Source organism: Pseudophryne corroboree, chromosome 6 (genome assembly GCF_028390025.1).
Source record: "Pseudophryne corroboree isolate aPseCor3 chromosome 6, aPseCor3.hap2, whole genome shotgun sequence".
NCBI lineage: Eukaryota > Metazoa > Chordata > Amphibia > Anura > Myobatrachidae > Pseudophryne > Pseudophryne corroboree.
In genome coordinates this window covers 562,896,944-562,924,165 of record NC_086449.1, presented here as the reverse complement: position 1 = coordinate 562,924,165, position 27,222 = coordinate 562,896,944, and the positions used below count along the sequence as shown (strand labels likewise).

The window sequence follows — 27,222 nt, the reverse complement described above, 5'->3', positions numbered from 1 at the left end:
GACACACCTTAGGTCGACGCCAATTGGTCGACACACCTTAGGTCGACATGGACAAAAGGTCGACATGGACAAAAGGTCGACAGGAACAAGGTCGACATGAGAGTTTTTAATGTTTTTTTGGTGTCATTTTCTTCGTATAATGACCGGGAACCCCAATTAGTGCACCGCTTCGCTCGCCATGCTTCGGGCATGGTGCCTTCGCTCCGCACAGATTACCGTTCCAATCGTAGTCCACGTGGATCGTTAAGTATGAAAAGGTTCCAAAAAAGAAAAAAATTGTGAAAAACTCATGTCGACCTTTTTCCACGTCGACCTTTTTCCTGTCGACCTTTTGTCCATGTCGACCTAAGGTGTGTCGACCAATTGGCATCGACCTAAGGTGTGTCGACCTTTTGTTGTCGACCTGGAGTCCGGATACCGGGGGCATAATTTCACCAGAACATAACGAATATTCCTGTAGGTGACTTGCCTTATAGGTGTCTCTCCTTATAGTGACTGCAACTTATCAGATCTGTATCAGTCTTACAAAGATTGATAGAAGCACTCAGAGGGCATACTTTCAGCAGAACCTAACATTCCTGTAGGTGACTTGCCTTATAGGTGTCTCTCTTATAGTGTAATTAGTTTGCTTTGGCAAAATAAAGCACAGGGACAGACACTTAATGTGGCTGGAGTTGACGGTATCCGGACTCCAGGTCGACAGCACAAAGGTCAACAGACACCTTAGGTCGACGCCAATTGGTCGACACACCTTAGGTCGACATGGACAAAAGGTCGACATGGACAAAAGGTCGACAAGAACAAGGTCGACATGGAAAAAGGTCGACGAGTTTTTCACAATTTTTTTCTTTTTTTGAACCTTTTCATACTTAACGATCCACGTGGACTACGATTGGAACGGTAAAGTGTGCCGAGCGAAGCGAAGGCACCATGCCCGAAGCATGGCGAGCGAAGCGAGCCATGCGAGGGGACGCGGTGCACTAATTGGGGTTCCCGGTCACTCTACGAAGAAAACGACACAAACCCCCCCATAAAAAACTCATGTCGACCTTTTTCCATGTCGACCTTGTTCCTGTCGACCTTTTGTCCATGTCGACCTAAGGTGTGTCGACCAATTGGCGGCGACCTAAGGTGTGTCGACCTTTGTGCTGTCGACCCTCAGTCCCAGACCCGGAGTTGACATAAGTGTTTTTCTCATGGACAATTTACATGGCTCTGTCACGTCAAAACAAAATCTTTTCGTGTTGATATTAGGACGAAAAACGACTAATGTTGTCTAAAAGGAAATCTTATAAGACCACGGTTATAAGATGCTATCACCCTAAATTCAAAATTGCTCCCGTGTGAAGCCTGGGCTGGACGCTAGGGGGTAAATTTACTAAGATGGGAGTTCTATTTCAGATGGGATGTTGCCCATAGCAACCAATCAGATCCTACTTCTCATTTATCTAGCACCTTCTAGAAGATAATACCTGGTATCTGATTGGTTGCTATGGGCAACATCCCATCTGAAATAGAACTCCCATCTTAGTAAATTTACCCCTAGGTTGTTATATTTTGTGATGTTGAGACATAGGGGTTTGCAGTGCCAGAGTGAGTGTGGAAGGCTGGGGTACAGTGGATGGCTAATTAAAGGAAAAATAAAAGATATGCTGTGTATATTTCACAGAACCAATGCAAATGTCACCACAATGTAGCTGAACTGCACATTCTTCCTAATTAGTATTTTACAACATTAGAAAATCAGCTCAATTTACAGACAAGACAACAATTTCTGTTTCTATAGTTCTGAGAATAGTTTCTAGGTTTCTGGACAGCTATCTAAAATTGCCCCTGAAACAAACTCTGTGCAACTAAGAAATAGCCGTCACATGCCAGCGGAAATTCCCACTTTCATACTAATACATTAGTATTTAGTTTAAAAGTTGTTTAAATCTTTTTTTTTTTTTAAATAAGACGATATGGGTTATCATAGCCTATACAACAATTACGGTCTCTGCACTGGCCAAGTGACGAATGTGCTTACTACACGATAAAGCACCGCTGTGGACATGAAACCCTCTACAGTTGATGTGGTGATGATTTTCCTTCCACGCTCCAGTACTGTAGTGACTCTGCGGTCTATGTGCTAAGCCTTGGGGAGAGATATAATATAGATAAAGGGGGACATTTACTAAGCAGTGATAAGAGCGTTCTCCGCCAGTGAGCCAGTGGAGAAGTTGCCCCATCAACCAATCAGCAGCTCTGTATCATTTTATAGTATGCAAATTATAGCTGTTACTTCAGTGCTGATTGGTTGCCATGGGCAACTTCTCCACTGGCTCACTTCTCCGCTCTTATCACTGCTTAGTAAATGTACCCCTTAGGCTACATACCAAAAATAAAATAGACATTCATATAACTTCGATTGTTCATACTGTCAAATACTATAGGTTAGACAATGTCTAAGAAGAGCATATTGTATTGGAAAGGATCTCTTTATTTCAGTATACCATTAGGAAGAAGTATTTTAAGTATATGGCCATGTACAAGAAGAAAAGACAGCACTCTTTCCAGTACATCGAAGTGTATTAGTAGGGCTATATTTAGGAAGCAAGGCACCGCTTCTTGGCAGGTTGGAACTGAAAATTATAAACAGAACTAACATTCAATGTAAATCCCGGTATGCTTTACATTGAATGTTATGCCGCTGTAAATATCTAGCTCCAACCTGGCGAGAAGCGGCGGCTTGCTTTATAAACATAGCACATAGAGGGGTCTATATACTAAGCACTGGAAAAATATAAAGTGGATGGAGATAAATTACCAACCAACCAGCTCTTAACTGTAATTTTTCAAACACAACCTGTAACATTGCAATTAGTAGCTGAATGGCTGGTACTGTGGGGGACATTTACTAAGCAGTGATAAGAGCGGAGAAGTGATCCAGTGGAGAAGTTGCCCATGGCAACCAATCAGCACTGAAGTAACAGCTATAATTTGCATACTATAAAATGATACAGAGCTGCTGATTGGTTGATGGGGAAATTTCTCCACTGGCTCACTTCTCCGCTCTTATCACTGCTTAGTAAATGTTCCCCTTAATCATAAATAATAATATTTCATTGAGACATAGTAATATACAGTAGTATTTTATTAGCAGTGAGTTATCCTCACCTAATATACAATGTGTAGCATGAAATGTGCTGGCATAACTATGGGGTAAATGTTAAAAAGTATTAACAGAAAAATAGATCAATGATGTGCTTTCTCCATACTACATAGAGGTCTAATAAATAATTAGACAATATATTGTATGTACAGGTTGAGTATCCCTTATCCAAAATTCTAAATCACACATTTTTGGTTCCCCTACTGAGATAATGACACATATATTCTATAAATATATAATATAATATACATATATATCTATATATACACATAATATATAATATATAATATACATGTCATTATCTCAGTAGGGGACCCAAAAATTTGCAATTTGGGATTTTGGATAAGGGATACTCAACCTGTAATTGCTAAATCTATCTTAAAAATGCCGATAGGAAGATATGAGATGATGATGCTAGGACAATCTGGGGGAAATGTAGGAAGCATTAACAAAAGTGGAGAAGTGAGCCAGTGGAGTAGTTGCCCATGGCAACCAATCAGCTTTGAGGCAGAATTTATCAAGTACATTTTACAGTATAAAATGATAGGTAGAGGTTGATAGGTTGCCATGGGCAGATTCTCCACTCTCATCACTGCTTCATACAGTATATCTCCCCCTCAGTGGTAAGTATGGACAGATATCACGGAGGCGATGAAAGTGGCATTACTATATCACATAGATTGGATAGTACTGAGTGCTGTCTGAAAGTCACATAATACAGCATTGCCATTAAACCCAAGGCCATATAAACAATGGGGCGGATGAAGCTGCAGCTCCAAGCCCACAGTGAAAATATGTCCACAGTATCCCAGATCCGCTGGAAACATAAAAAAAAAATTATTGTTAAAAGGTTGGCAATGGCCATCTAAAGTCCGACACCACACACCTCCCTGCCCGCCCGCCTGCCAGTCTGGTGGCATTGTGTCATCTCAGCCATAATAAAAAAGGCAATGCAGTGGAAGGCTTCACAGGCCCTCCCTGTGACGCCTAGCATCTCAGCACCTCTACCGCCATGTTACTGTGCTGCGGCCAACTGACTGGGCTGTGGGAGGAGGACAGAGATGGCGGAGGAGTTCAATGTTCCCAGGCAGGTAGAAGGCTTTCTGCATCATGTTAGCTCAGGCCCAAATAAGAGCTCTGTTGGACCAGCTGATGGCCACGGCCTGGGACAGTGAGTGGTTGGGGCCCACTCCCCGGTGTGTAGCTGGTGATGTGGTGCGGTATAGTTTTCTGCAGTGAGGTCTAGTTGAAATTCTCAGGAATGGCACGCCCTGTAACTGCAGCTACTACAGTGGAGCCCTGCAGCGGTGTCTGGTAACTGTGAACACGTGTGGTGGTGGGTCTGGTTCCAGCTGCTCCGCTATGATGCAGCATTAGCATTGAGCCCATGGGAGTGTGCCGCATAGCGATAGCGATACTGGTGGGGTATGCTGTTGGTATACTGGCTTGGGATGTCACACCGCCCTACGCTACAATGTTGGGCATGCCCAAATGGTCAGACGACAGAGCAGCTGAGCTCCGTGGAGGCTGCTGGAGCTCTCTAAATGAAAAGTAGCCATAGCAGATTTATCGGATCATTGCCTAGTAAGAGAGCGAATATGAAGCAGCAGCAGGTGACAGCTTCACAGGTAAGCAGTAGCGCTGCAGGAAACCTAGAACAAGTGACTATCGGTAAGTGCACTAGACATTATTTTATTTTCCTCCTTGTTACATAAGCTTTAAAGCCATCACTGTTCCCAAAGAGAAAGAGGCACAATTTAAAGATTCAAGCAGATTGGTGCAATTAACTAATATTAACAGCATTATAGTATAAAGCAGGTATAAATTATTATGTAACCTCTTAATCATACAGAATACTCCAGTTATGCATCCTGGGAGAAACATCACTAAAGCTGGTTATAAACTGTACAATTATCTGGCAGATCATCTGGCTGGTTGGAATGAAAATCTGGTAATGGATGAGAGCAAATAACAATCGACCATTTGCTCCTAAACACTGGAAAATGGACATAACCTGTCATTCAGACAAATTGGTTAAATCATGGATTATTTATAGCATTTATAGTATGTCCTTACTACATGTCAGACAGTGTAGTGTGATTGTTTCTCTGTTAGTGCTCCATTACCTAATGCATGCACAATTACACATGGGTTATGGACTACAGAGACCTCTAGTGGGAGAAATTAGGTCTACAAAATAAAGTGTATTTTTGCAATATATGAACAAAACAATGAAATCTAAAAGTTTAATCTGAATATCTTTAGTGTATTAAATGTATAGCCTGAAAGCCCCTCTTCCTTCATGCATGAGGTCTCCCACACTTCTCTAGTCATGGAGGCAGAATCTGTAATGCAGTTTAGTGCAACTGCAGAAGCCTACATCCTTTATCTCAATGTTCCAAAATGTCATGTGGTCTTGATGCAGAATGGGAATAAAACTGTGACTGCTAATGGGACTATAATTAAGGTTGTGTTCTTAACATTTTGAGTTTGTTCTGATTATAAAATGACACAAAGTTTCTGTGCGTTAAAATTTGCAACAAGCGATACTATAGCACCCTCCTAGCGAAAAATTTGTTTCATATGTAGATCTTTACAATGCAACACTACTAGCTGACATACTGTATGACTATGCAGATACAGATTAATCTGTTATATGCACAATACAATGTTAATAAACAGTTCCATATTTAATAGAATTATTTGATCTATCAAATATCAGTGGTAATTGCATCTGTTTATTGCACCATTTATTAAGAAGTCTGACTGGAATAATGGAGAATACTCTTACCGATGCAGCTATAAAGGCCCTGGCTTATCCATGCCAATATGGCAAGTGTGATAAGGTCCCCAAAACTGGCAGCAATAGGTGTGGCAACATTGTCTGGATTTATTCCTGTTTTCTTCGATCCAACAATCACTCCTACCATAATTATACCTAAATTATGCCAAGAAAAATATATTAGTTATACACACTCACACACACTATATAATTTCATGAATATTACCAGCACATTATATTCTACATTGCACTTAGTATAGAAACTACAATTTGCATTTCACTAGAACGTACGCATGACAGATCGTTTCTAAGAGATATTCTGAAATAAAACAGACTTTAAATTTTGAATGAAGTTGGAAACGTAAACTAAAACTAAAGACCTGTTACTTGCAGTATCGTGTGAATAAAGGAATTGTACAATCCAGAACAAAATGACAGGGTGTGTGTGTGGGGTGTTGCATGCGCCAAAGGCTCCTGGAAAAGTGGGTGAAGCGTCGTAACAAGGAGCGTGGTCTCAAAGGGAATGATGTCGCTCTCATGAGCCCACAATCCTCGCCCTCATAGTCATCATGCTTCCACTCCCCTTATGGCAGCCTCGTCACCGACTCCCCAGCTCATGCCAACCTTTGCCTCCTCAGTCCTCACACACTCCCCACAGAAGTCAGAGCTAGGCTCCACTTCCCAGGCTATGGGCTCCGAGTGACAGTCTTCTCTTTCCCCTCATTGCTCCTCTTTCTGCACACAGGACTGCTCAGCTCAATCTCAGACTGATTTTCTGAAGACAGGAGGAGACAGTGGGTGATGCCAGCAGGAGGCAGTGGATGATGTAGAGGATGATGGGGAGAGACAGTGTACAAAAGGAAGAGGGTGACAGGAGAGAGAGGTGATGGGGAGAGATAGCGGGTGACAGGAAAGGGTGACGGGGAGAGGCAGTGGGTGACAGGAAGAAGGTGACAGGAAGCGGGTGATCGGGAGAGGCAGTGGGTGACAGGAAGAGTGTGATGCCTTGGAGAGGCAGAGGGTGACAGGGGTGAGGGTGATGGGAAATAGTGACGAAGGGAAGAGGCAGAGGATGACGGGGAGAGGCAGTAGGAGACAGGGAGAGGGTGACGAGAAGAGGCAGTGGGTGATGCCAGGCAGAAGGTGAAAGGCAGTGGGTGACCGAGTAAAGGGTGACAGGGAGAGCAGTCGGTGATATATAGGGGGGCACTGGGCTTGATTTGAAGGGGGCAGTGGCATGGTGATGGGAGGATGGGGACACTAGGCTGGAGAAGAGGATACATTGGGCTGAATGAGGGGGGACATTATGACTGCAGTAAGATGGTTACAGTGGGCTGGAGGTGGCACATAAGGAATTACCCCATACCACTGATATACCACCCATGTAACCTCACACTACAGTGGTGACTACCCCTCTCCAGCTACTGCCCTGAACTGAGGATGTTGCCCTGCACTGAGCCTTCCCTGCCATGGGAACTGCTCCCTGGTACCGGCCCTGATGAAACAGGCGGGGAGAAGGTTCTAGGGATAGGACAGGGAGTGAACACTTTACCTGATGAGATGATGAAACGGGTGCAGGCGGGGAGTAACAAGCTGTTGGTCACAGTCACTCAGGACCTGGACAGCGGGAGGATGGGAGAGCCGAGTAGACATGTTTAAATGCCCACCATACAGATATAGGAAGCGTCTGAGCGCTGGCAACCCCTACACACAGGACTGCACCATCATGGTGCATCCTATTATCACCATCATGGGTGCAGCGTCTGTGTGTGTACACACTGGGGGGAATTCAAATGTTTGAAAAGTCGGTTGGGAGTCTGATTTTTCCTGTCTATTAGATATGAAAAAACAGACACCCACCTGACTTTTCAAACAATTGAATATCCCCCACTGTGTTGCTGCACTTAGTACAATATTAAGAAAATAAAAATTCTCCTAAACGACAGGGGGGCTGCCTATGCATGCAATAACTACAAAAATGATTTAGAATCTGTAACAGTAAGAAAAAGTCCTCGGACATGAGGAAGAAGACAATAACTATTCAATGTTTAAACACCGCCTCAGGCATGGTAACACAGTATGTAGTCAGCCAAAATAGCTGCTTCTGCATTTTGCTACTTATTTGTTCCATTTGCAGTGTCTTGAAATAGTATTCAACACACTAAAATGTCAACAGATTTGTTTTTGTTACAAATGACACATAGATTGTTCCAGACAGTATTTTATTGTGAACCAGTAGTACTTAAGGTAAAGCAAATTCATAATTAATTTTTTGTCTGCAGATATTAAAACAAAACAACAACAACAACAACAACAACAACAACAATATAAGCTGAAAGTGCAGCTTGCATAGTTATTCAACTTCTGTGCTGTGAAAGCTAGATATTGGGCCTAATTCAGTTGATCGCAACAGTAAATTTGTTAGCAGTTGGGCAAAACCATGTGCGCTGCAGGGGGGGGGGGGGGGGGGGGCAGATATAACATTTGCAGAGCGTTAGATTTGGGTGGGTTAAATTGTTTCTGTGCAGGGTAAATACTGGCTGCTTTATTTTTACACTGCAATTTAGATTTCAGATTGAACACACCCCATCCAAATCTAACTCTCTCTGCACATGTTATACATGCCTTACCCCCCCTGCAGTGAACATGTTTTTGTCCAACAGCTAACAAATTTGCTGCTGCGATCAACTTTGAATTACCCTCATTGTCCTAATTATACAACTTTCAGACATAAGACACAGGAAATACACAGGTACGACCAAGGTCTATCAAAGGTATGCGGCTAGCATACCGCTCGTCGGGATCCAGGCTGGGTTAATACTGAAGCTGGGATCCCAAAAGGAGCACCATACTGCCACTGGTATAGCGGCGAGGTAGGTGATTTCCCATCTATTGGTGTCCACGACAACCATAGAGAATAGACCCTGTGTAAGCGTAGCTCGCCACCGAGCCTGCAAGGTGCTTCGTTGCACTCACCCCCTTGACGGAACTCTACTGCTCGGGATGCCGATACGGCATCCTGTGCGGTGGTATATCATTATATCATACCGAACCCCTATCAACCAAGGAATTTCCTGGGTCTCAGTCTGATTCCCCCATTCACACTACACCAAAAACCAATTCCCGAGTCAGATGCGTTCACAATGAATCCGGGTCTGCCCTGGAATTTGGTGTGTATTTGAAGGGGACACTATCATGTATATTATTCAGCCTTTGACGTTTGTTCATGTCAAAATTTGTGCTTTTTATTTCCTATTAAAATACATTTTGCTTTAAAGCTGTTCTACTTACTAGGTCATTCTTTTTTATTTTTTTCTTACTAAGGTGCTCCCACTCACATTCCCCCTCCCACACCCAGCTATCAGCCAGTATTACCATTGCTCAGTTTCACATCTGCACTTCTTGTGTGTGAACTTGGTAAGTGTACAGCATTTGCATAGTCTGCTGCATGATATCATCTAAATTTACCAGGGTTATGTCCAATAGCCGAATCACCAATCACCCACTTTTCTTCCAACCAGTGTCTAAAAACCTGGGTTGGATGCGTTCACACTACAGGCAACCCATATCCAACTCAGGAAAAACCCTGGTATAGAGCAGTGTCGGGTCGTTTCTGTTCACACATAGCAAAAACCCAGGTTGATGCATGCTCACGGGCAAAAGCCCATGTCTGAAAGGGGTATAATTGGCTTTTAGACAGCCTCTAGCTGTTAATCATTAACACATGTCAACTTTTATGGATAAAAGGCCCCCTAATTCCAATAGCATTTATCATAATGTGAATCTAAGGGAAAGTTGCGAACATCTAAAAGAATTAAAGATAATTTATAGACATACACAATACAGCAGAGACTGCAAAAGAGTATTGCAGTGAGAGAACTTTCAGTTCAATTAAAAGTAAATTACTGATCAGTCTTAGGTTTTGCCAGTCTTCTAAATAATAATCTATTTTGCTATTTCATTAAATGTGTGCTTCACGAAGGTTATGGTTTGTTTAGAAGACAGTATACAGGAGCAATTGATAAACTTCATTTTTTCTAGTTATAGCCGAAGAGGTGCAGCAGCGGTTAAAATAAAGCCCATTTAACTAATAGAAAATACACTATGTAGACAAAAGTGATTTGACACCCCCCCACCGCAAGCAAAATGGTGTGATCCTGCAGCAGACACGTGTTTGTGAAGGCATAAAACGGGTAGAGGGACACTGATGTGATCATTTGCTAACTAAATGGCTTGCCGGAAGAAGCTAACCAAGTTTGAAAGGGGATCATCGTAGGCTGCACGATGTCATGTTTCCAGGGCAATGCTGGACTAGCGCAGAGAAAATTCTGTAACCCAGAAGGACTAGCCAGCTTAGAGTCCAGATCTTAACCCCACTTACAACCCATCAGACGTATTAGAGGGCTTACGGTCATTAGGTCGACAAGACTTAGGTGACAGTCATTAGGTCGACCACTAATGGTCAACATACACAAGGTCGACATGGTCATTAGTCAACATGATCAAGGTCGACATGAGTTTTTCACACTTTTTTTTGTTCATTTTTTGAACTATTTCATACTTTACGAACCACGTGGACTACAATTGGGAACAGTAAGCTGTGCTGAGCGCAGCGAGGCACCTAGCCCGAAGCATTGCGAGCCATGCAAAGGGACACAGTGCACTAATTGGGGTTCCACGTCACTTTACGAAGAAAACAACCTTTTTTCCATGTCGGCATAATGACCATGTCGACTTAATGCCCATGTCGACCAATAGTGGTCGACCTAATGACTGTCTACCTAAATCTTGTCGACCTAATGACCCATACCCAATTAGAGGGACCGGGTGCATTCTAGACCGACTTGCCCTTCTTCAGTACCGCAGTTGGTCACTGTACTTAAGGTGGAATGGCAAAACATAGGAACCTGTGGACAATTTGCCAAGAAGTGTGTCTGCAGGGAATCTGTATGGAATCCTGGTGGACAGGATGCCGGCGGTCACAATACCAATGCCAGAATCCCAATGGTCAAGATCCCAAAGTATTCTACCTCACCCCCTACCCCTTTCTTACTGCAGCCTAACCCTAACCCTCCCGCTTAGTGCCTAAACCTACCCCCTAGTACCTAATCTGGTACATTATCATAATGCACTAGCAGAATTTATATATTTATCAAGGGGCCCAGATCATTCACTCTCTAATGGTTAGCCAAGCCTCTGTGGCAGCTGGTCACACCTCCTCTTGAGACTGGCAACACCCCTAAACAGGAGCCCCAGTCTGATACTGCTGCCCACTCCTCAGCTAACATAATCACAACAGTGCACTATGGGAGTAGAAGCATCATGTTGTGGGGATGTTTTTCCTAAGCAGGGACTGGGCATCTGGTTAAAACTGGAGCACTGATGGAGCAAAATACAGGGACAAATTGCAAGACAACCTACTTCGGTCGGCTATAAAGCTAAAGCGTGGGAGAAAGTTCACCTTGCAGCAGCACACTGATTCAAAGGGACAAGGCCAATATAAACCTGGCATGGTTGAATGACAAAAAGGTGAATGTTCTACAATGCCATGTCAAATTCCAGATCTCAATCCAATTGATTTGGCACTATGTGAAAATTGTAGTTGCACTACCCAGGCTAGACTCTGGGGACCCAAGGGGACATTAAACTACAACTCATGCTTCTGCAATGCCCATCAGACAACACATGCCCCTTTATTAGTGTCCCACAAAGTAATTGGACAGGCCTGCCTGTAGCACTCTAGTAGAGGGAGATAAACGCTGGCCAACTGAGAAGAGAAATGCAGGCTGCAGGGACAGAGAAGCAGCGGTGGGATCATCAGGGTTATGTAGAGGATCTGAGGTCTCCAATGCATTCAGAAATGTCCCCTGTGCAGTGTGTTATTGGTTTGGGGTCAAGAAATGCATAAAGACGCCAGGAAATGGCTGTGTTCAGCATCGCCCATTCCGCCAGATCAAGCCCTGGAGCTGGTTACAGACAGTAGCCATGTAGACTAACAGCACCGGCGCCATATTTCGAATTTGGTGCTGGCCATGAGCCAATTGGAGCTTGCGGACCAGCAGCCAATCAGAAGTGACCACAGTGGCAGCTCCTGATTGACTACCGTTCTGCGAGCTCCAATTGGCTTGTGGCCAGCGATGAATTTAAAATGTTGCCAGCACTGTCAGTCTTCATGGTGGCTGCTGTTCACCTGCTGCCTGTAACCAACTCCCTTTCTGTCCGGGCCAAAAAGTCCCGGTAGTCACCTCCCTGGCCCCCCCCCAACTGCAGCCCTACTACTGAGTAGGTTTTTATAAACCTGCAGACAAAACAAGTATGAAAATCTGTCTTAATGGCCTACTGGTTCGCAATACAAATAATGGGGCAGATGTATTAACCTGGAGAAGGCATAAGGAAGTGATAAACCAGTGATATGTGCAAGATGATAAAGGCACCAGCCAATCAGATCCTAACGGTTAATTTACATATTGGAGCTGATTGGCTGGTGCCTTTATCACCTTGCACATATCACTGGTTTATCACTTCCTTATGCCTTCTCCATTGAATATATTTTGCAAGACACTGTATACTGTACATTTTTGTTTTACATTAATAATTTTGAACTTTAAAACTACGGGACTAGATTTTAAATTGGCATGTATTACATATGCAAGAGCAGTCGTTTTGTTATTGTGTGATCTATCTTTGCTTTTAACTGAAAAGTTTTGATAAATGCATATGCAAATACTACAAATTATTCATGTAATGATCAAGCAAATATAATTAACATTTGCATTTATGATTGTAGTATTTAATTACAGAGCTACATAATCCTTTAAATCAGTGGTTATCAAATTTGACCACAAACAGCTCGTGTTTCACAGTCCACTCAGCAGGTGCACAGGTGTATTCATTACTCACTGACACATTTTAAAAGATCCACAGGTGCAGCTAATTATTTTACTTGCGATTCTGTGAGGAGACCTGGAATACATGAGCTGTTTGGGGTCCTGAGGACCGAGTTATGTGAACCTATGCTTTAAATAATGATGAGATGGTCCTATAGTGGTATCAGAAAGGACAACAAAATGATGTGTCAAACTTCTCAGCCACAGGCCAGGCAAAGATGTTCCAGCCTATGGAATGCATTAGGTGTCGTAAGAGTAGGGACACTCACATATATAATGAAGCATTGCATATCTGCATTTTTTTTCCTTTGCTGTTTCTTAAAAACAATTTATATTTCTATTTATATTTCTATTTTATCTTTTATACCACAGCATCTATCCTATCAACACAGTGACATCCTATGGTGGGTATAAGGTGGCCAGCAAGCTTTTGCAGAACCAGTAAGCTTACCTTGAAGAAGTGATGCTATGAAGGCAGTAGCCACACTGCTGGAGCACAGGAGTATTGCATGGTCAAGGCGATATTTGCCCTCTGGAATCCAGCCTAATATAACTGCTGCAACAGCAGCCAAAAACCCAACCACTGTTGCTTGTACCTACACAGAGATATAGAAGTATTAGGCAACAAATGTAAATGGGTAGAAAAAAATTAATTTACATCTGTCGGAATCTGAGTTTTTACATGTTGATGTTTGATTTTAAATACTTAAAAGTTACAAGATTGCTTTCTAAAACTGGCGTATATCCAGGTTTCATATGCCAATTTCATTATGGACAATCATGTACTGAAATATCTCCTTTTTTGCCAGATGCCATCTGCCAGTGCTTAGAGGCACCGGTATAACAAACGTCACATTTCCACTTTCCCCATCAAAACCAGCTTTGCCTCTCTCTGCGGTTGTATAGGGCAGAGATTCTCAAACACAGTCCACAAGGCACCCCAACGGTCCAAGATTTCAGTTTATCCATGCCTGGCCACAGGTGACGTAATTAGCACCTCAGCCAATTTGATTTAACCAGCTGTTCTGAGCCATGGATATACCTAAAACCTGGACTGTTGGGGTTCATGGAGGACCACATTTGAGAACCTCTGGTATAGGGCATTAATGAGAAGCCATACTGGGTAACTAAGGTCAAGTTTAGCTGGGAAATCAAGCAAACAGGTGCAGAATCTGATGACCATGTTGAAATGTCTAACCCTCTTTAAGTTTTACTACAAAGCAGGTAATACTGGTAATACTGCAGGGATTTTTATAATGGTGATCAATGGTAGCAGCCACAGAGGTTATTATATTGAACTGAACTGATCACACTCCCCACTGCTGAAAAAATAAAGAGAGAGAAAGAAGGCCAATCTAACGTGCTCAGTCCAGCATATGAAACTGGGTTGCGTGTTATGTGCTAACTGCATTTCCACATCAGAGACACAACCTGAAGCCAGATACACTAAGTGAGGGTGTGGGGAAGATGTCTACTATTATGACAAGTGGGATGTTTGCATGTACTGGCCCTTTAGGACACAGGCCCCCACCTCCTCACAGGATATATTTGGAAAGTGTTCCATAACACATTAGTTATTAAAAGCAAAAACACATGCAACAAGTGTTACTTTCCAGTCTGAAAAAGAACGAGTTCTTGGTCATAACTGAATACAGAGAATAGTATCTGCCGTTTTAAAATAAATAGGCTTATTCATAAAGGAACAATGTCAGTAGTATACAAGTTTTCTCTGTATTGTTTATATGTTCAAAATAGTAAAAATAATATGTAATGATGTCAAAAGCATAATTTACCTGTTTTAAAGCTAGATTACCAATAATCAGATTCCACTTCTCAATAGGGGATTCCATCTTCCCAACATTTACCTGAAGCAAATATAAACATATGTCACTGTTCCATGTAAATTGTTTAACTAGTAAAACATTAAATCTATAGACAGGTCTGATTCACCAATTCTACGTTTTCCCCATGATTTATCGATTCTCCAATACACCAATATGTCCCTGTATATTGGTGATATTTTCCAGTGATTTGCAGATCTATTTCATTCAAAGTCCTCATACATCAACTTAGAGGGTCGTCATTTTATTAGTCAAATATAAAGAAAACAGTGTTCTAAAGCTCTGCAAAACAGCTGATCCTTACCATACACTGGCAATCTACAGCCCTGATTGGTCTGGAAAATGCAACATATTGGACAACCTGATTCACCGATTCTTATCATTTTACGGTTGGAACTGGTGATTGGTGAAACCCATACAATGTCAAGTTTTTTTTTTGTTTGTTTTTTAAATTGTCTGTACAATGCAGAATTGACCTAATTGATTGGTAATGTATTGGCCCCATAAGTCTACCAGCCTCTGTATAATTAAACAAATAGAATGGATCACATGGGACCCACTCAGTACCGGACTCAATTAGCCAGAGTAATTAACAGTAATTAACAGCAGGGTAATTGGTCTGCCGGGGTTATAAATTACAGCCTGCGATAAGCTTCCAGGCTGCACTTAACGCAGATTTCTGTTCAAGCCTGAGGAAGGCTCGAACAGAAATCCGGTAAGTGCCCCTAACGTGGGTGCCACGATCATGTTAACCGATAGATCTGGGTTCTTTTCCCGGAAACTATGGGTTAACGTGCCTTAGCGCCAAAATTACCTCTGCGACAAAAAGGTGATGTAATTGAATAGCCTCTGCGCTATCACCATTTTCCATGTGCAGTAAATTACCACGGCTAATTTTATCCGCCCCTTAGGGGGATATTCAATTTGACCCGAAGAGACATCGGGAGTAAAAAACCCTGATGTTTCTTCGGGTGCTGCGGTCGGGCTATTTAATTAGTTCGGCCGGTAACAAGTCCTTTTACACCCGTAAACACACAGGTTCAGTGAAACCTGTGTGTTTTCGGATGAAAACGGGGCTGATATCGGGCATTTTGCTTCGCCTGCCGGAGGCAGGCGAAGCAAAACCCCTGATAAACCACGGCACGCGCCAGCTTATCGGGGCCAATTAAATAGCCCCCGGCGGCGATACTTATCACCCGCCAGCTTCGGGACAAATTGAATACCCTAGTTAGTGTTGTTAGCCTGTGACTAAGCACTATGTAACCTACCTGGCTAGTAAGTTCAGAGGATGGGCTGAATGCAGGGTGACCAATGTGATATGTGGTTAGCCAACCTTTTTTCCAAACTGCCTGTCCAAACCTCAACTGGCCCTGAACGTGCTAAGAAATGGCCACACTTACAAAATTGGGCAACAGGATATTATCATGTATTGATAACATGTCATAGAGGTTTACAAATAACATAGGGCCTAATGCAGATCTTATTGCAAAAGCAAAATCTTTCTCTAATGGGCAAAACCATGTGCACTGCAGGTGGGGCAGATATAACATGTGCAGAGAGAGTTAGATTTGGGTGGGTTATTTTGTTTCTGTGCAGAGTAAATACTGGCTGCTTTATTTTTACACTGCAATTTAGATTTCAGTTTGAACACACCCCACCCAAATCTAAAGGCCAGTACTGACGGGAGAGATGTGTGGTGAGCGATCTTAACACAGGCCGCTCAGCACACATCTCTCCACCCGCTCAGCACAGCGCGATGTGAGCTGAGCGAGGGGGGCGCTCACTTCACACAGCGCTAAAGTGAGCGACCCGCTAGATTGAGCCTGCATGCAGGCTCTATCTAGCACCGGTGATAGCGATGCTCGGCTATCGCTGGGGGGCTTACACACGACAGATCCGTGCTTAAAATCTAAGCAATCTAGTCAGATTGCTTAAATTTTAATCACAGATCTCTCCGTGTGTACCCCCCTGAACTCTCTCTGCACATGTTATATCTGCCCCTACCTGCAGTGCACATGGTTTTGCCCCTTAGAGAAAAAGTTTGCTGTTGCGATCAGATCTGAATTAGGCCCATAGTTCAAAGGACTTGCTGTTTAGTGTTTTTTATTTTTTTAACAAAAGTCTGGTTTGGCTGACTCCTTATAATAGAATTCAATGTAATTTTAATTCAAAAAAGCTATTGTTATCTATTCACCCTTCTTACTTGGTTTTAACATGCAACATAGTAAACATATTCTGTGTTTGATAAAAGCTGTAAAAAAATAAAAATAAATCATAATTCATTCAGAGCCTATTTAGTATTCCCTTAATCTACTGATTTGTATAAATGCAGACTAATTATAACAAATGCAAAACATCATTTTAACGTACATACTGTTTATTTAGTCCCAAATAGCTGTTAGCCCCAGGTAGTTGGGCCATGACCGCAAGACCGTTCTATTATTGTATATCTTGCAGCTGTTTTTATTAACTGGTAATGAGCTGCATTAGCTTTTCACAGGAGACCTAATGTATATAATGGCCTTACATTTCTGTTAGGGCACACACTTGCCCTAAAGGTCTTAAATGGATTTAGTGTAATACATACAGGAAAAATGAGTGCCAGAGGGCTTTTGTGTAAGGGCAAGATGGCTAATATAGGGACACATGACCCTGGTTCACTGCTGGTGGTTTATCAGAAATGTCTAACTGTATGGTTTCCTCTAGTTATACCCTATTCCAGAGATTTTCAACCTTTTACAACTCGCGGCACACTGAACAAGATTTAAATATTGCCAAGGCACATTCAAATATTATGGTGATGCATGGTGCAGTTGCGTGTCCTAGGATGTCATGTCGCAGCTTCTCCATAGGTAACACCTGAGCCACATCTGAGAAAGCCGGAAGAGCCCAACACTGCTCGGGCCCAAAATTAGAACTGGCTCTGCAACCACTAAACCCACCAGTATTGATTGTTCCAGGGCCTCAGTAGCGGCAAAACACCCACAGGCCTGGCTCTGCTTCTATGGCGGCACACCTGGAGACTGCTCAGGGCACACTAGTATGCCACGGCACAGTGGTTGAAAAACACTGCCCTATTCTTTTTGTATATATTTTGTCTATAGTTCTGTCTATTCATTTAATCCTATTATCTAGCTTTGACCTTTGTTTGTCTGACCCCTGCACGGATTATATGTCTTCATTTGTCCTCAGTGTTTTAAACATGACTTCTCTGCGGTTTGTCTTCTTTCACTGTAATAACGGTTATTGTCTGTTCCAGGCCTGGCCAACCTGTGGCTCTCCAGCTGTTGTAAAAATAAGATTTTACTCACCGGTAAATCTATTTCTCGTAGTCCGTAGTGGATGCTGGGACTCCGTAAGGACCATGGGGGATTAGCGGCTCCGCAGGAGACTGGGCACAACTAAAGAAAGCTTTAGGACTACCTGGTGTGCACTGGCTCCTCCCACTAAGACCCTCCTCCAGACCTCAGTTAGGATCCTGTGCCCGGAAGAGCTGACACAATAAGGAAGGATTTTGAATCCCGGGTAAGACTCATACCAGCCACACCAATCACACCGTATAACTCGTGATACTATACCCAGTTAACAGTATGAAATATAACTGAGCCTCTCAACAGATGGCTCAACAATAACCCTTTAGTTAGGCAATAACTATAAACAAGTATTGCAGACAATCCGCACTTGGGATGGGCGCCCAGCATCCACTACGGACTACGAGAAATAGATTTACCGGTGAGTAAAATCTTATTTTCTCTGACGTCCTAAGTGGATGCTGGGACTCCGTAAAGGACCATGGGGATTATACCAAAGCTCCCAAACGGGCGGGAGAGTGCGGATGACTCTGCAGCACCGAATGAGCAACTCTAGGTCCTCCTCAGCCAGGGTATCAAACTTGTAGACTCTTACAAATATGTTTTAACCCGACCAAGTAACAGCTCGGCAAAGTTGTAAAGCCGAGACCCCTCGGGCAGACGCCCAAGAAGAGCCCACTTTCCTCGTGGAATGGGCTTTTACAGATTTAGGGTGCGGCAGTCCAGCCGCAGAATGTGCAAGTTGAATCGTGCTACAGATCCAGCGAGCAATCGTCTGCTTAGAAGCAGGAGCACCCAGCTTGTTGGGTGCATACAGGATAAATAGCGAGTCAGTCTTCCTGACTCCAGCTGTCCTGGAAACATATACTTTTCAGGGCCCTGACTACGTCCAGTAACTTGGAATCCTCCAAGTCCCAAGTAGCCGCAGGCACCACAATAGGTTGGTTCACATGAAAAACTGATACCACCTTAGGAAGGAATTGGGAACGAGTCCTCAATTCCGCCTTATCCATATAAAATACAGATAAGGGCTTTTGTATGACAAAACCGCCAATTCTGATACACGCCTGGCCGACGCCAAGGCCCACAGAATGACCACTTTCCACGTGAGGTATTATAGCTCCACGGATTTAAGTGGCTCAACCCAATGCGACTTCAGGAAATCCAACACCACGTTGAGATCCCACGGTGCCACTGGAGGCACAAACGGGGGCTGACTATGCAGCACTCCCTTAACAAAAGTCTGAACTTCAGGCAGTGAAGCCAGTTCCATTTTGGAAGAAAATCGATAGAGCCGAAATCTGGACCTTAATGGAACCCAATTTTAGGCCCATAGTCACCTCTGACTGTAGGAAGTGCAGAAATCGACCTAGCTGAAATTTCTCCTTTGGGGCCTTCCTGGCCTCACAGTACGCAACATATTTCCGCCATATGCGGTGATAATGGTTTGCGTTCATTTGCGTTCACTTCTTTCCTAGCTTTAAATAGCGTAGGGATAACTTCCTCCGGAATTCCCTTTTCCTTCAGGATCCGGCGTTCAACCGCCATGCCGTCCAACGCAGCCGCGGTACGTCTTGGAACAGACAGGCCCCCTGCTGCAGCAGGTCCTGTCTGAGCGGCAGAGGCCCTGGGTCCTCTGAGATCATTTCTTGGAGTTCTGGTTACCAAGCTCCTCTTGGCCAACCTGGAACAATGAGTATAGTTCTTACTCCTCTCCTTCTTATTATTCTCATTACCCTGGGTAAGAGAGGCAGAGAAGGGAACACATACACCGACTGGTACCCCCACGGTGTTACCAGAGCGTCCACAGCTATCGCCTGAGGGTCCTTGACCTGGCGCAATATCTTTGTAACTTTTAGTTGAGGCGGGACGCCATCATGTCCACCTGTGGCCTTTCCCAACGGTGTACAATCATTTGGAAGACTTCTGGATGAAGTCCCCACTCTCCCGGGTGGAGGTCATGTCTTCTGAGAAAGTCTGCTTCTCAGTTGTCCACTCCGGGAATGAACACTGATGACAGTGCTAACACATGATTTTCCACCCATCGGAGAATCCTTGTGGCTTCTGCCATCGCCATCCTGCTTCTTGTGCCGCCCTGTCGGTTTACATGAGCGACCGCCGTGATGTTGTCTGACTGGATCAGCACCGGCCGGTGTTGAAGCAGGGGTCTAGCCTGACTTAGGGCATTGTAAATGGCCCTTAGTTCCAGCATATTTATGTGTAGGGAAGTCTCCTGACTTTTCCATAGCCTTGGAAGTTTCTTCCCTGTGTGACTGCCCCCCAGCCTCGAAGGCTGGCATCCGTGGTCACCAGGACCCAGTCCTGTATGGCGAATCTGCGGCCCCCTAGAAGATGAGCACTCTGCAGCCACCACAACAGCGACACCCTGGCCCTTGGAGACAGGGTTATCCGCCGATGCATCTGGAGATGCGACCCGGACCACATGTCCAACAGATCCCACTGGAAAATCCTTGCATGGGACCTGGCGAATGGAATTTCTTCGTAAGAAGCTACCATCCTTCCCAGGGCTCACGTGCATTGATGCACCGACACCTGTATACGTATTAGGAGGTCTCTGTCTAGAGACGACAACTCCTTGGGACTTCTCCTCCGGGAGAAACCCTTTTTATCCTGTTCTGTGTCCAGAACCATACCCAGGAACAGTAAACGCGTCGTAGGAACCAGCTGCGACTTTGGAATATTCAGAATCCAGCCGTGCTGTTGTAGCACTTCCTGAGATAGTGCTACTCCGCCGAACAACTGCTCCCTGGACCTCGCCTTTATAAGGAGATCGTCAAAGTACGGGATAATTATTTCGGCCATTACCTTGGTAAATACCTCGGTGCCGAGGACAGACCAACGGCAACGTCTGGAATTGGTAATGACAATCCTGTACCACAATTTTGAGGTACTCCTGGTGAAGAGGGTAAATAGGGACATGCAGGTAAGCATCCTTGATGTCCAGTGATACCATGATATTCTCCAGGCTTGCAATAATCGCCCTGAGCGATTCCATTTTGAACTTGAACCTTCGTATATAAGTGTTCAAGGCTTTCAATTTTAGAATGGGTCTCACCGAACCGTCTGGTTTTGGTACCACAACATTTTGGAATAGTAACCCCGGCCTTGTTGAAGGAGGGGTACCTTGATTTCACCTGCTGGAAGTACAGCTTGTGAATTGCCGCCAGTACCACCTTTCTCCGAGGGCAGCAGGCAAGGCTGATGTGAGGTAACGGCGAGGGGGAGTCGCCTCGAACTCCAGCCTGTATCCCTGTGATACTATTTGCAGAACCTAGGGGATCCACCTGTGGGCAAGCCCACTGGTCCCTGAAGTTCCCGAGACGCGCCCCCACCGCACCTGTCTCCACCTGTGGAGCCCCAGCGTCATGCGGTGGACTCAGAGGAAGCGGGGGAAGATTTTTGATCCTGGGAACTGGCTGCTGGTGCAGCTTTTTCCTTCTTCCCTTGTCTCTGTGCAGAAAGGAAGCGCCTTTGACCCGCTTGCTTTTCTGAAGCCGAAAGGACTGTACCTGAAAATACGGTGCTTTCTTAGGCTGTGAGGAAACCTGAGGTAAAAATTTTTCTTCCCAGCTGTTGCTGTAAATACGAGGTCCCAGAGACCATCCCCAAACAATTCCTCACCCTTATAAGGCAGAATCTCCATGTGCCTTTTATAGGCAGCATCACCTGTCCACTGCCGGGTTCCTAATACCCTCCTGGCAGAATGGACATTGCATTAATTCTGGATGCCAGCCGGCAAATATCCCTCTGTGCATCCTTTATATATAAGACGACGTCTTTAATATGCTCTATGTTAGCAACTATTATCCCTGTCTTAGAGTATTAATATTATCTGACAGGGTATCAGACCACGCTGCAGCAGCACTATTTATGCTGAGGCAATTGCAGGTCTCAGTATATAACCTGAGTGTGTATATACAGACTTCAGGATAGCCTCCTGCTTTTTATCAGCAGGCTCCTTCAAGGTGGCCGCATCCTAAGACGGCAGTGCCACCTTTTTTGACAAACGTGTGAGCGCCTTATCCACCCTAAGGGATATCTCCCAACGTGACCTATCCTCTGGCGGGAAAGGGTACGCCATCAGTAACTTTTTAGAAATTACCAGTTTCTTATCGGGGGAACCCACGCTACTTTACACACTTCATTCATTCATCTGATGGGGGAACAAAACACTGGCTGCTTTTTCTCCCCAAAAATAAAACCCCTTTTATGTGGTACTTGGGTTCATGTCAGAAATGCGTAACACATTTTTCATTGCCGAGATCATGTAACGGATGTTCCTAGTGGATTGTGTATATGTCTCAACCTCGTCGACACTGGAGTCAGACTCCGTGTCGACATCTGTGTCTGCCATCTGAGGTAACGGGCGCTTTTTTGAGCCCCTGATGGCCTTTGAGATGCCTGGGCAGGCGCGGGCTGAGAAGCCGGCTGTCCCACAGCTGTTTTACGTCATCCAGCCTTCTATGTAAGGAGTTGACATTGTCGGTTAATACCTTCCACCTATCCATCCACTCTGGTGTCGGCCCCACAGGGGGCGACATCCCATTTATCAGCCTCTGCTCCACCTCACCTTCCTCATCCAACATGTCGACACAGTCGTCCCGACACACCGCACACACACAGGGAATGCTCTGACTGAGGACAGGACCCCACAAAGTCCTTTGGGGAGACAGAGAGAGAGTATGCCAGCACACACCAGAGCGCTATATAATGCAGGGATTAACACTATAACTGAGTGATTTTTCCCCCAATAGCTGCTTGTATACATATATTGCGCCTAAATTTAGTGCCCCCCCTCTCTTTTTAACCCTTTGAGCCTGAAAACTACAGGGGAGAGCCTGGGGAGCTGTCTTCCAGCTGCACTGTGAAGAAAAAATGGCGCCAGTGTGCTGAGGGAGAAGCCGCGCCCCTTTTTCGGCGGACTTTTCACCCGCTTTTTTATGGATTCTGGCAGGGGTAATTTATCACATATATAGCCCTGGGACTATATATTGTGATGATTTGCCAGCCAAGGTGTCTTATATTGCCCTCAGGGCGCCCCCCCCCCCAGCGCCCTGCACCCATCAGTGACCGGAGTGTGAGGTGTACATGAGGAGCAATGGCGCACAGCTGCAGTGCTGTGCGCTACCTTGGTGAAGACCGAAGTCTTCTGCCGCCGATTTTCCGGACTCTTCATGCTTCTAGGTCTGTAAGGGGGCCGGCGGCGCGGCTCCGGGACCGAACATCAAGGCCGGTTCCATGCGGTCGATCCCTCTGGAGCTAATGGTGTCCAGTAGCCTAAGAAGCCCAAGCTACCACCAGTTAGGTAGGTTCGCTTCTTCTCCCCTTAGTCCCTCGCTGCAGTGAGTCTGTTGCCAGCAGATCTCACTGTAAAATAAAAAACCTAAATATACTTTCTTTCTAGGAGCTCAGGAGCGCCCCTAGTGTGCATCCAGCTCAGCCGGGCACAAGAATCTAACTGAGGTCTGGAGGAGGGTCTTAGTGGGAGGAGCCAGTGCACACCAGGTAGTCCTAAAGCTTTCTTTAGTTGTGCCCAGTCTCCTGCGGAGCCGCTAATCCCCCATGGTCCTTACGGAGTCCCAGCATCCACTTAGGACGTCAGAGAAACTACAAGTACCATCATGCTTTGCCACAGTTTTGCTATTAGGGAATCCTAAAACTGTGGCAGGGCATGCTGGGATGTGTAGTTTCATAACATCTGGAGAGCCACAGGTTGGCCAGGCCTGGTCTATTCCATCAAACATCATTCCTCTACCCACATGTATCTACATGAATCTCTGTTGACCACCCTGTTTTTACTTCAGGCGTCTACACCAGGGATCCTCTGGTCCACTCACACATATGCGGCAGGGAGAAGCAGTGGCAGGACCCGGCAGTTACTGTTGGAGCTGTCCCGGGTCACTACAGCAGCGGCGGCCCTAGGAAGACCAGAGCAGGATGTGGAGGCGGTGGCCAGCACTCTCCCCTCTCGTTCCTCCTCCTCCGCGCCGACCTAGCCAGCAGCAGCGGCACCTACACTCTGGCCCGCACATGACACATCTCAGGTGAGAGAGAGAGAGGCAGATGGATATATATATATATATATATATATATATATATATATATATGTGCCTCCCCAGCCAAAGACATCACCGTACGTCACTGGTCTACACACAGCATCATAGCCTGGTGCATCACAATCAACTTATGAGGGTAGTTTTAAAATCCATATTTCCTACTGTTATTCACAGAAAATAAAACTTTTTGCTGTAATACTTACTTTGGTAATTAATTCCTTTCTTCGTCACAGTTGTGCGGGAATGTATTGGATTATTGTATTTAAGACACGGAGTCCTTTGTTAAGTAACTTTACAATCATACACATTATTACAGATTTCTGAGCAGACAGTATAAAATTGGATGCATAATCTTAACAAAGAGAAATGAGCTTGCAAACATTTGTTACCTGAAAGCAATTACTTTACCATTGATTTTTCCCTGTTATATGCCTGTGCCACAAAAACTGCACAAATAACATATTGCCAGGATCAAGTTACACAGTCATAATATTGCGTTAGCATTGAGCGGCTTCAGAAGGGAAGCAGAGTTATGATTAAATTGTGGCCTCTGAATTTTCATCCACAATGCCGGCTTTTGTGAGCGTGTCCTTGAACAAATCAGTTTTCTCCCCTTGCGAATCAGAGGCTGATAGAACACTAAAAGCTCATTCAGAGGTTATTGTGCCCACAGCCTGCTGCGTGTAGCTCCTGAGACCTGGAAGATGCGCTTTCCTGAGCACATTGTATTAGAACAATACTTTATCCTATAATTAGCATTGCTTAGTTAAAGGGAGTCTGTAAAAAAAAGAAAAAAAAAAAGCATCTATCACAGTCTCTAAAGCTATAGCAAGCCACACGTGTTGTGTTATGTTGGCCAAATAAATTAAACTGGATTGAATTTTTCAGATGTGGTGCTTTCACAACTGAATAGAATGACAATAATCTCCTGGCAGAGGGGAAGACAGTTTACAGATGATTATCTCTGTAGTACTGCAATCAGTGAGCCCCATCTAATTCAATCAATTGGCATGACTGTTTAGGCCAGATGCAGCAACTTCAGCCATACATTTGTGTAGCCACCAAAATGGATACACATTCCATCATTTGGCACAAAACCAACCACAAGAAAAGGTCCATACAGAGGTGTCCTCATACATCCAGCTTCATTACGTCATGCAGTACGAGATGCTTGGCGTGAATCAGCCACCAGGTCCCATGCAACTATCCTAACGTTGGGCATCTTTTTTGCCAAAAATTAGTCATATTCGCAATGCAATGCGGCTAGGACGCACAGAGAGACTGTGCAGATTAATTATACATGTGGTATATTCTGTGTGACCGAGACGGTTTATGGAGCAGAAAAGAACTTATATTGGAAAACAGCTGCGGCTGCTACATTGCAGCACTTTGTGTACAGATTCAGAGACTCAGTCACATACAGATATAAAAGTGTCATATATCCAATTAATCAACACAGTCTCATTCTGCGTCCTAGTCGAATTGTGTTGTGAATAAGACGCATTTTCTGAGAAAAAGACGCCTGACACTATCAGATTCTCACGCGATCTGGTGTGCCTAGATGGGCTGTTTAGAGTGACTGCAGCAAAGATGCATGAGGACATATCTGTAGATATTATAACTACACGTGATCCTATAAAAGGGTCAATCAGCAGCCACTATGCTACCGTAAGTATGTGGCTTGAGGTGCATTAATGGTTACACACATGAGCATTCTAACATCAGGGTACATATGTTATATTGTTGGTTAGAATGTTAACGTACAGTACATACAGTAACCTTGCAGAGAGGGGATGTGGCCTTGCAATGTGCTCCGTGTATGCTCCTCAGGGTGCAGGCTCAATACTTCCTGAGATACTAGGCTGCCCCCAGGCTCCCCCCAGACTGTCAAACAGATGCCATGTGCATGCACCTGGCATCTATTCATCATCTGCTCTTCACAGAGAGAGTGCTCTTCACAACTTTTCTCCCCCGTGGGCTACTGTGGCCTGCGGGTGGGACAGCGCAACAGACCCCAAAAAGAGGGACTGTCCTGTTGAAAGTGGAGCAGTTAGGAGGAATGCTGGTACAATGTTCACAATTTTGACATCTAACCCTAATGTCGACATGTACATTATATATGTCCTGTCCAAATATTTCACTTGGAAGGCCACATACAAGACACAACTCTGTGCAGGATCTGGTCAGGAAGCAGACACTGGACGAAATGCAGACAACTAAATCCCCATCGTAAGTATGTGGGGACTCTCACTGTTAGCCCGCGAGGGAGAAGGTTAGGTTTAGGCACCCCTGGGAAAGTTAGGGATAGGCTGCAGGGAAGGGAGAGTTAGGGTCAGGCTGCGGGGAGGGAGGGAGGGAGGTTAGGGTTAGGCACCCCCGGGAAGGGATAGGGTTAGGCTGCAGGAAGGAAGGTTAGGGTTAGGCAGCCCCGGGGTGGGTTAGGCTGCAGGGGAGGGAGGCTCAGGTTTAGGCTGCGTGGAGGGTGGGTTAGGTTAATGCGCCAAAGGGTTGGGATTACGCTGCAAGGGGGGTTTAGGGTTAAAATGCAGGAAAGGAGGGATAGGGTTAGGGGGGGGGGGGTATAGGGGAGGGTAAGTATACTTACCTAGAACCTGTCGGGATTGTCTGCATCGGGATGCTGCAGTCAGTATTTTGACAGCTGGCATCATGAACGCTGGCATATCATATCACACCTCCCTATGCCATTTAAAACCAGCACTATTTAGAAATCAGATCGTACAATAACTTACATAAGGTATCAGAGAAATTCAGGGGCATATTTATGAACGATCGATTTTTTAATCAACGGATATCAATCTAAATCGATGCTGTGCTTCAGTAGCCAAAACACATTTATTAACAGACAATTTTTGATATTCATTTTTAAATGTTAGTAAATGTGTGTATTTTAGCCCCTGAAACACATTGGGGTCAATTCTATTCGGCAACTAAAGAATAGCGCCGGGAATTAGCTCCCGACGCTATTCAATTCTGCTACTAGTTGCCCGCAATTGTCGGGAATTCTTCTCTCATCCCCGGTGGATGAGAGAAGAAACCCGACAAAAGTGCTGCCTCGCGGCCGGCGCGAGGCTGATTCTGTCGGGAATCAGCCTCGCGCCGGGTAGTTAAGTCGGAGAATGCCCGTTCTCCCGACAAAACTACCTGTTAAGTCG

At 44.7% G+C, this 27,222-nt stretch overlaps 1 protein-coding gene across 5 annotated transcripts in view; it reads right to left on the bottom strand.

Annotated features, from left to right (window-relative positions):
• SLC41A2 (solute carrier family 41 member 2) overlaps nt 1–27,222 on the bottom strand; it is a 264,977-nt gene that overhangs the window by 116,030 nt on the left and 121,725 nt on the right. For all 5 annotated transcript variants that reach the window (XM_063927763.1, XM_063927765.1, XM_063927766.1 and 2 more), the window contains 3 exons: nt 14,614–14,685; nt 13,272–13,416; nt 5,943–6,089 (listed from right to left, as the gene is read on the bottom strand). In XM_063927763.1, the coding sequence (XP_063783833.1) occupies nt 5,943–6,089; nt 13,272–13,416; nt 14,614–14,685 (364 nt within the window). The remainder of the gene's footprint in view (nt 1–5,942; nt 6,090–13,271; nt 13,417–14,613; nt 14,686–27,222) is intronic.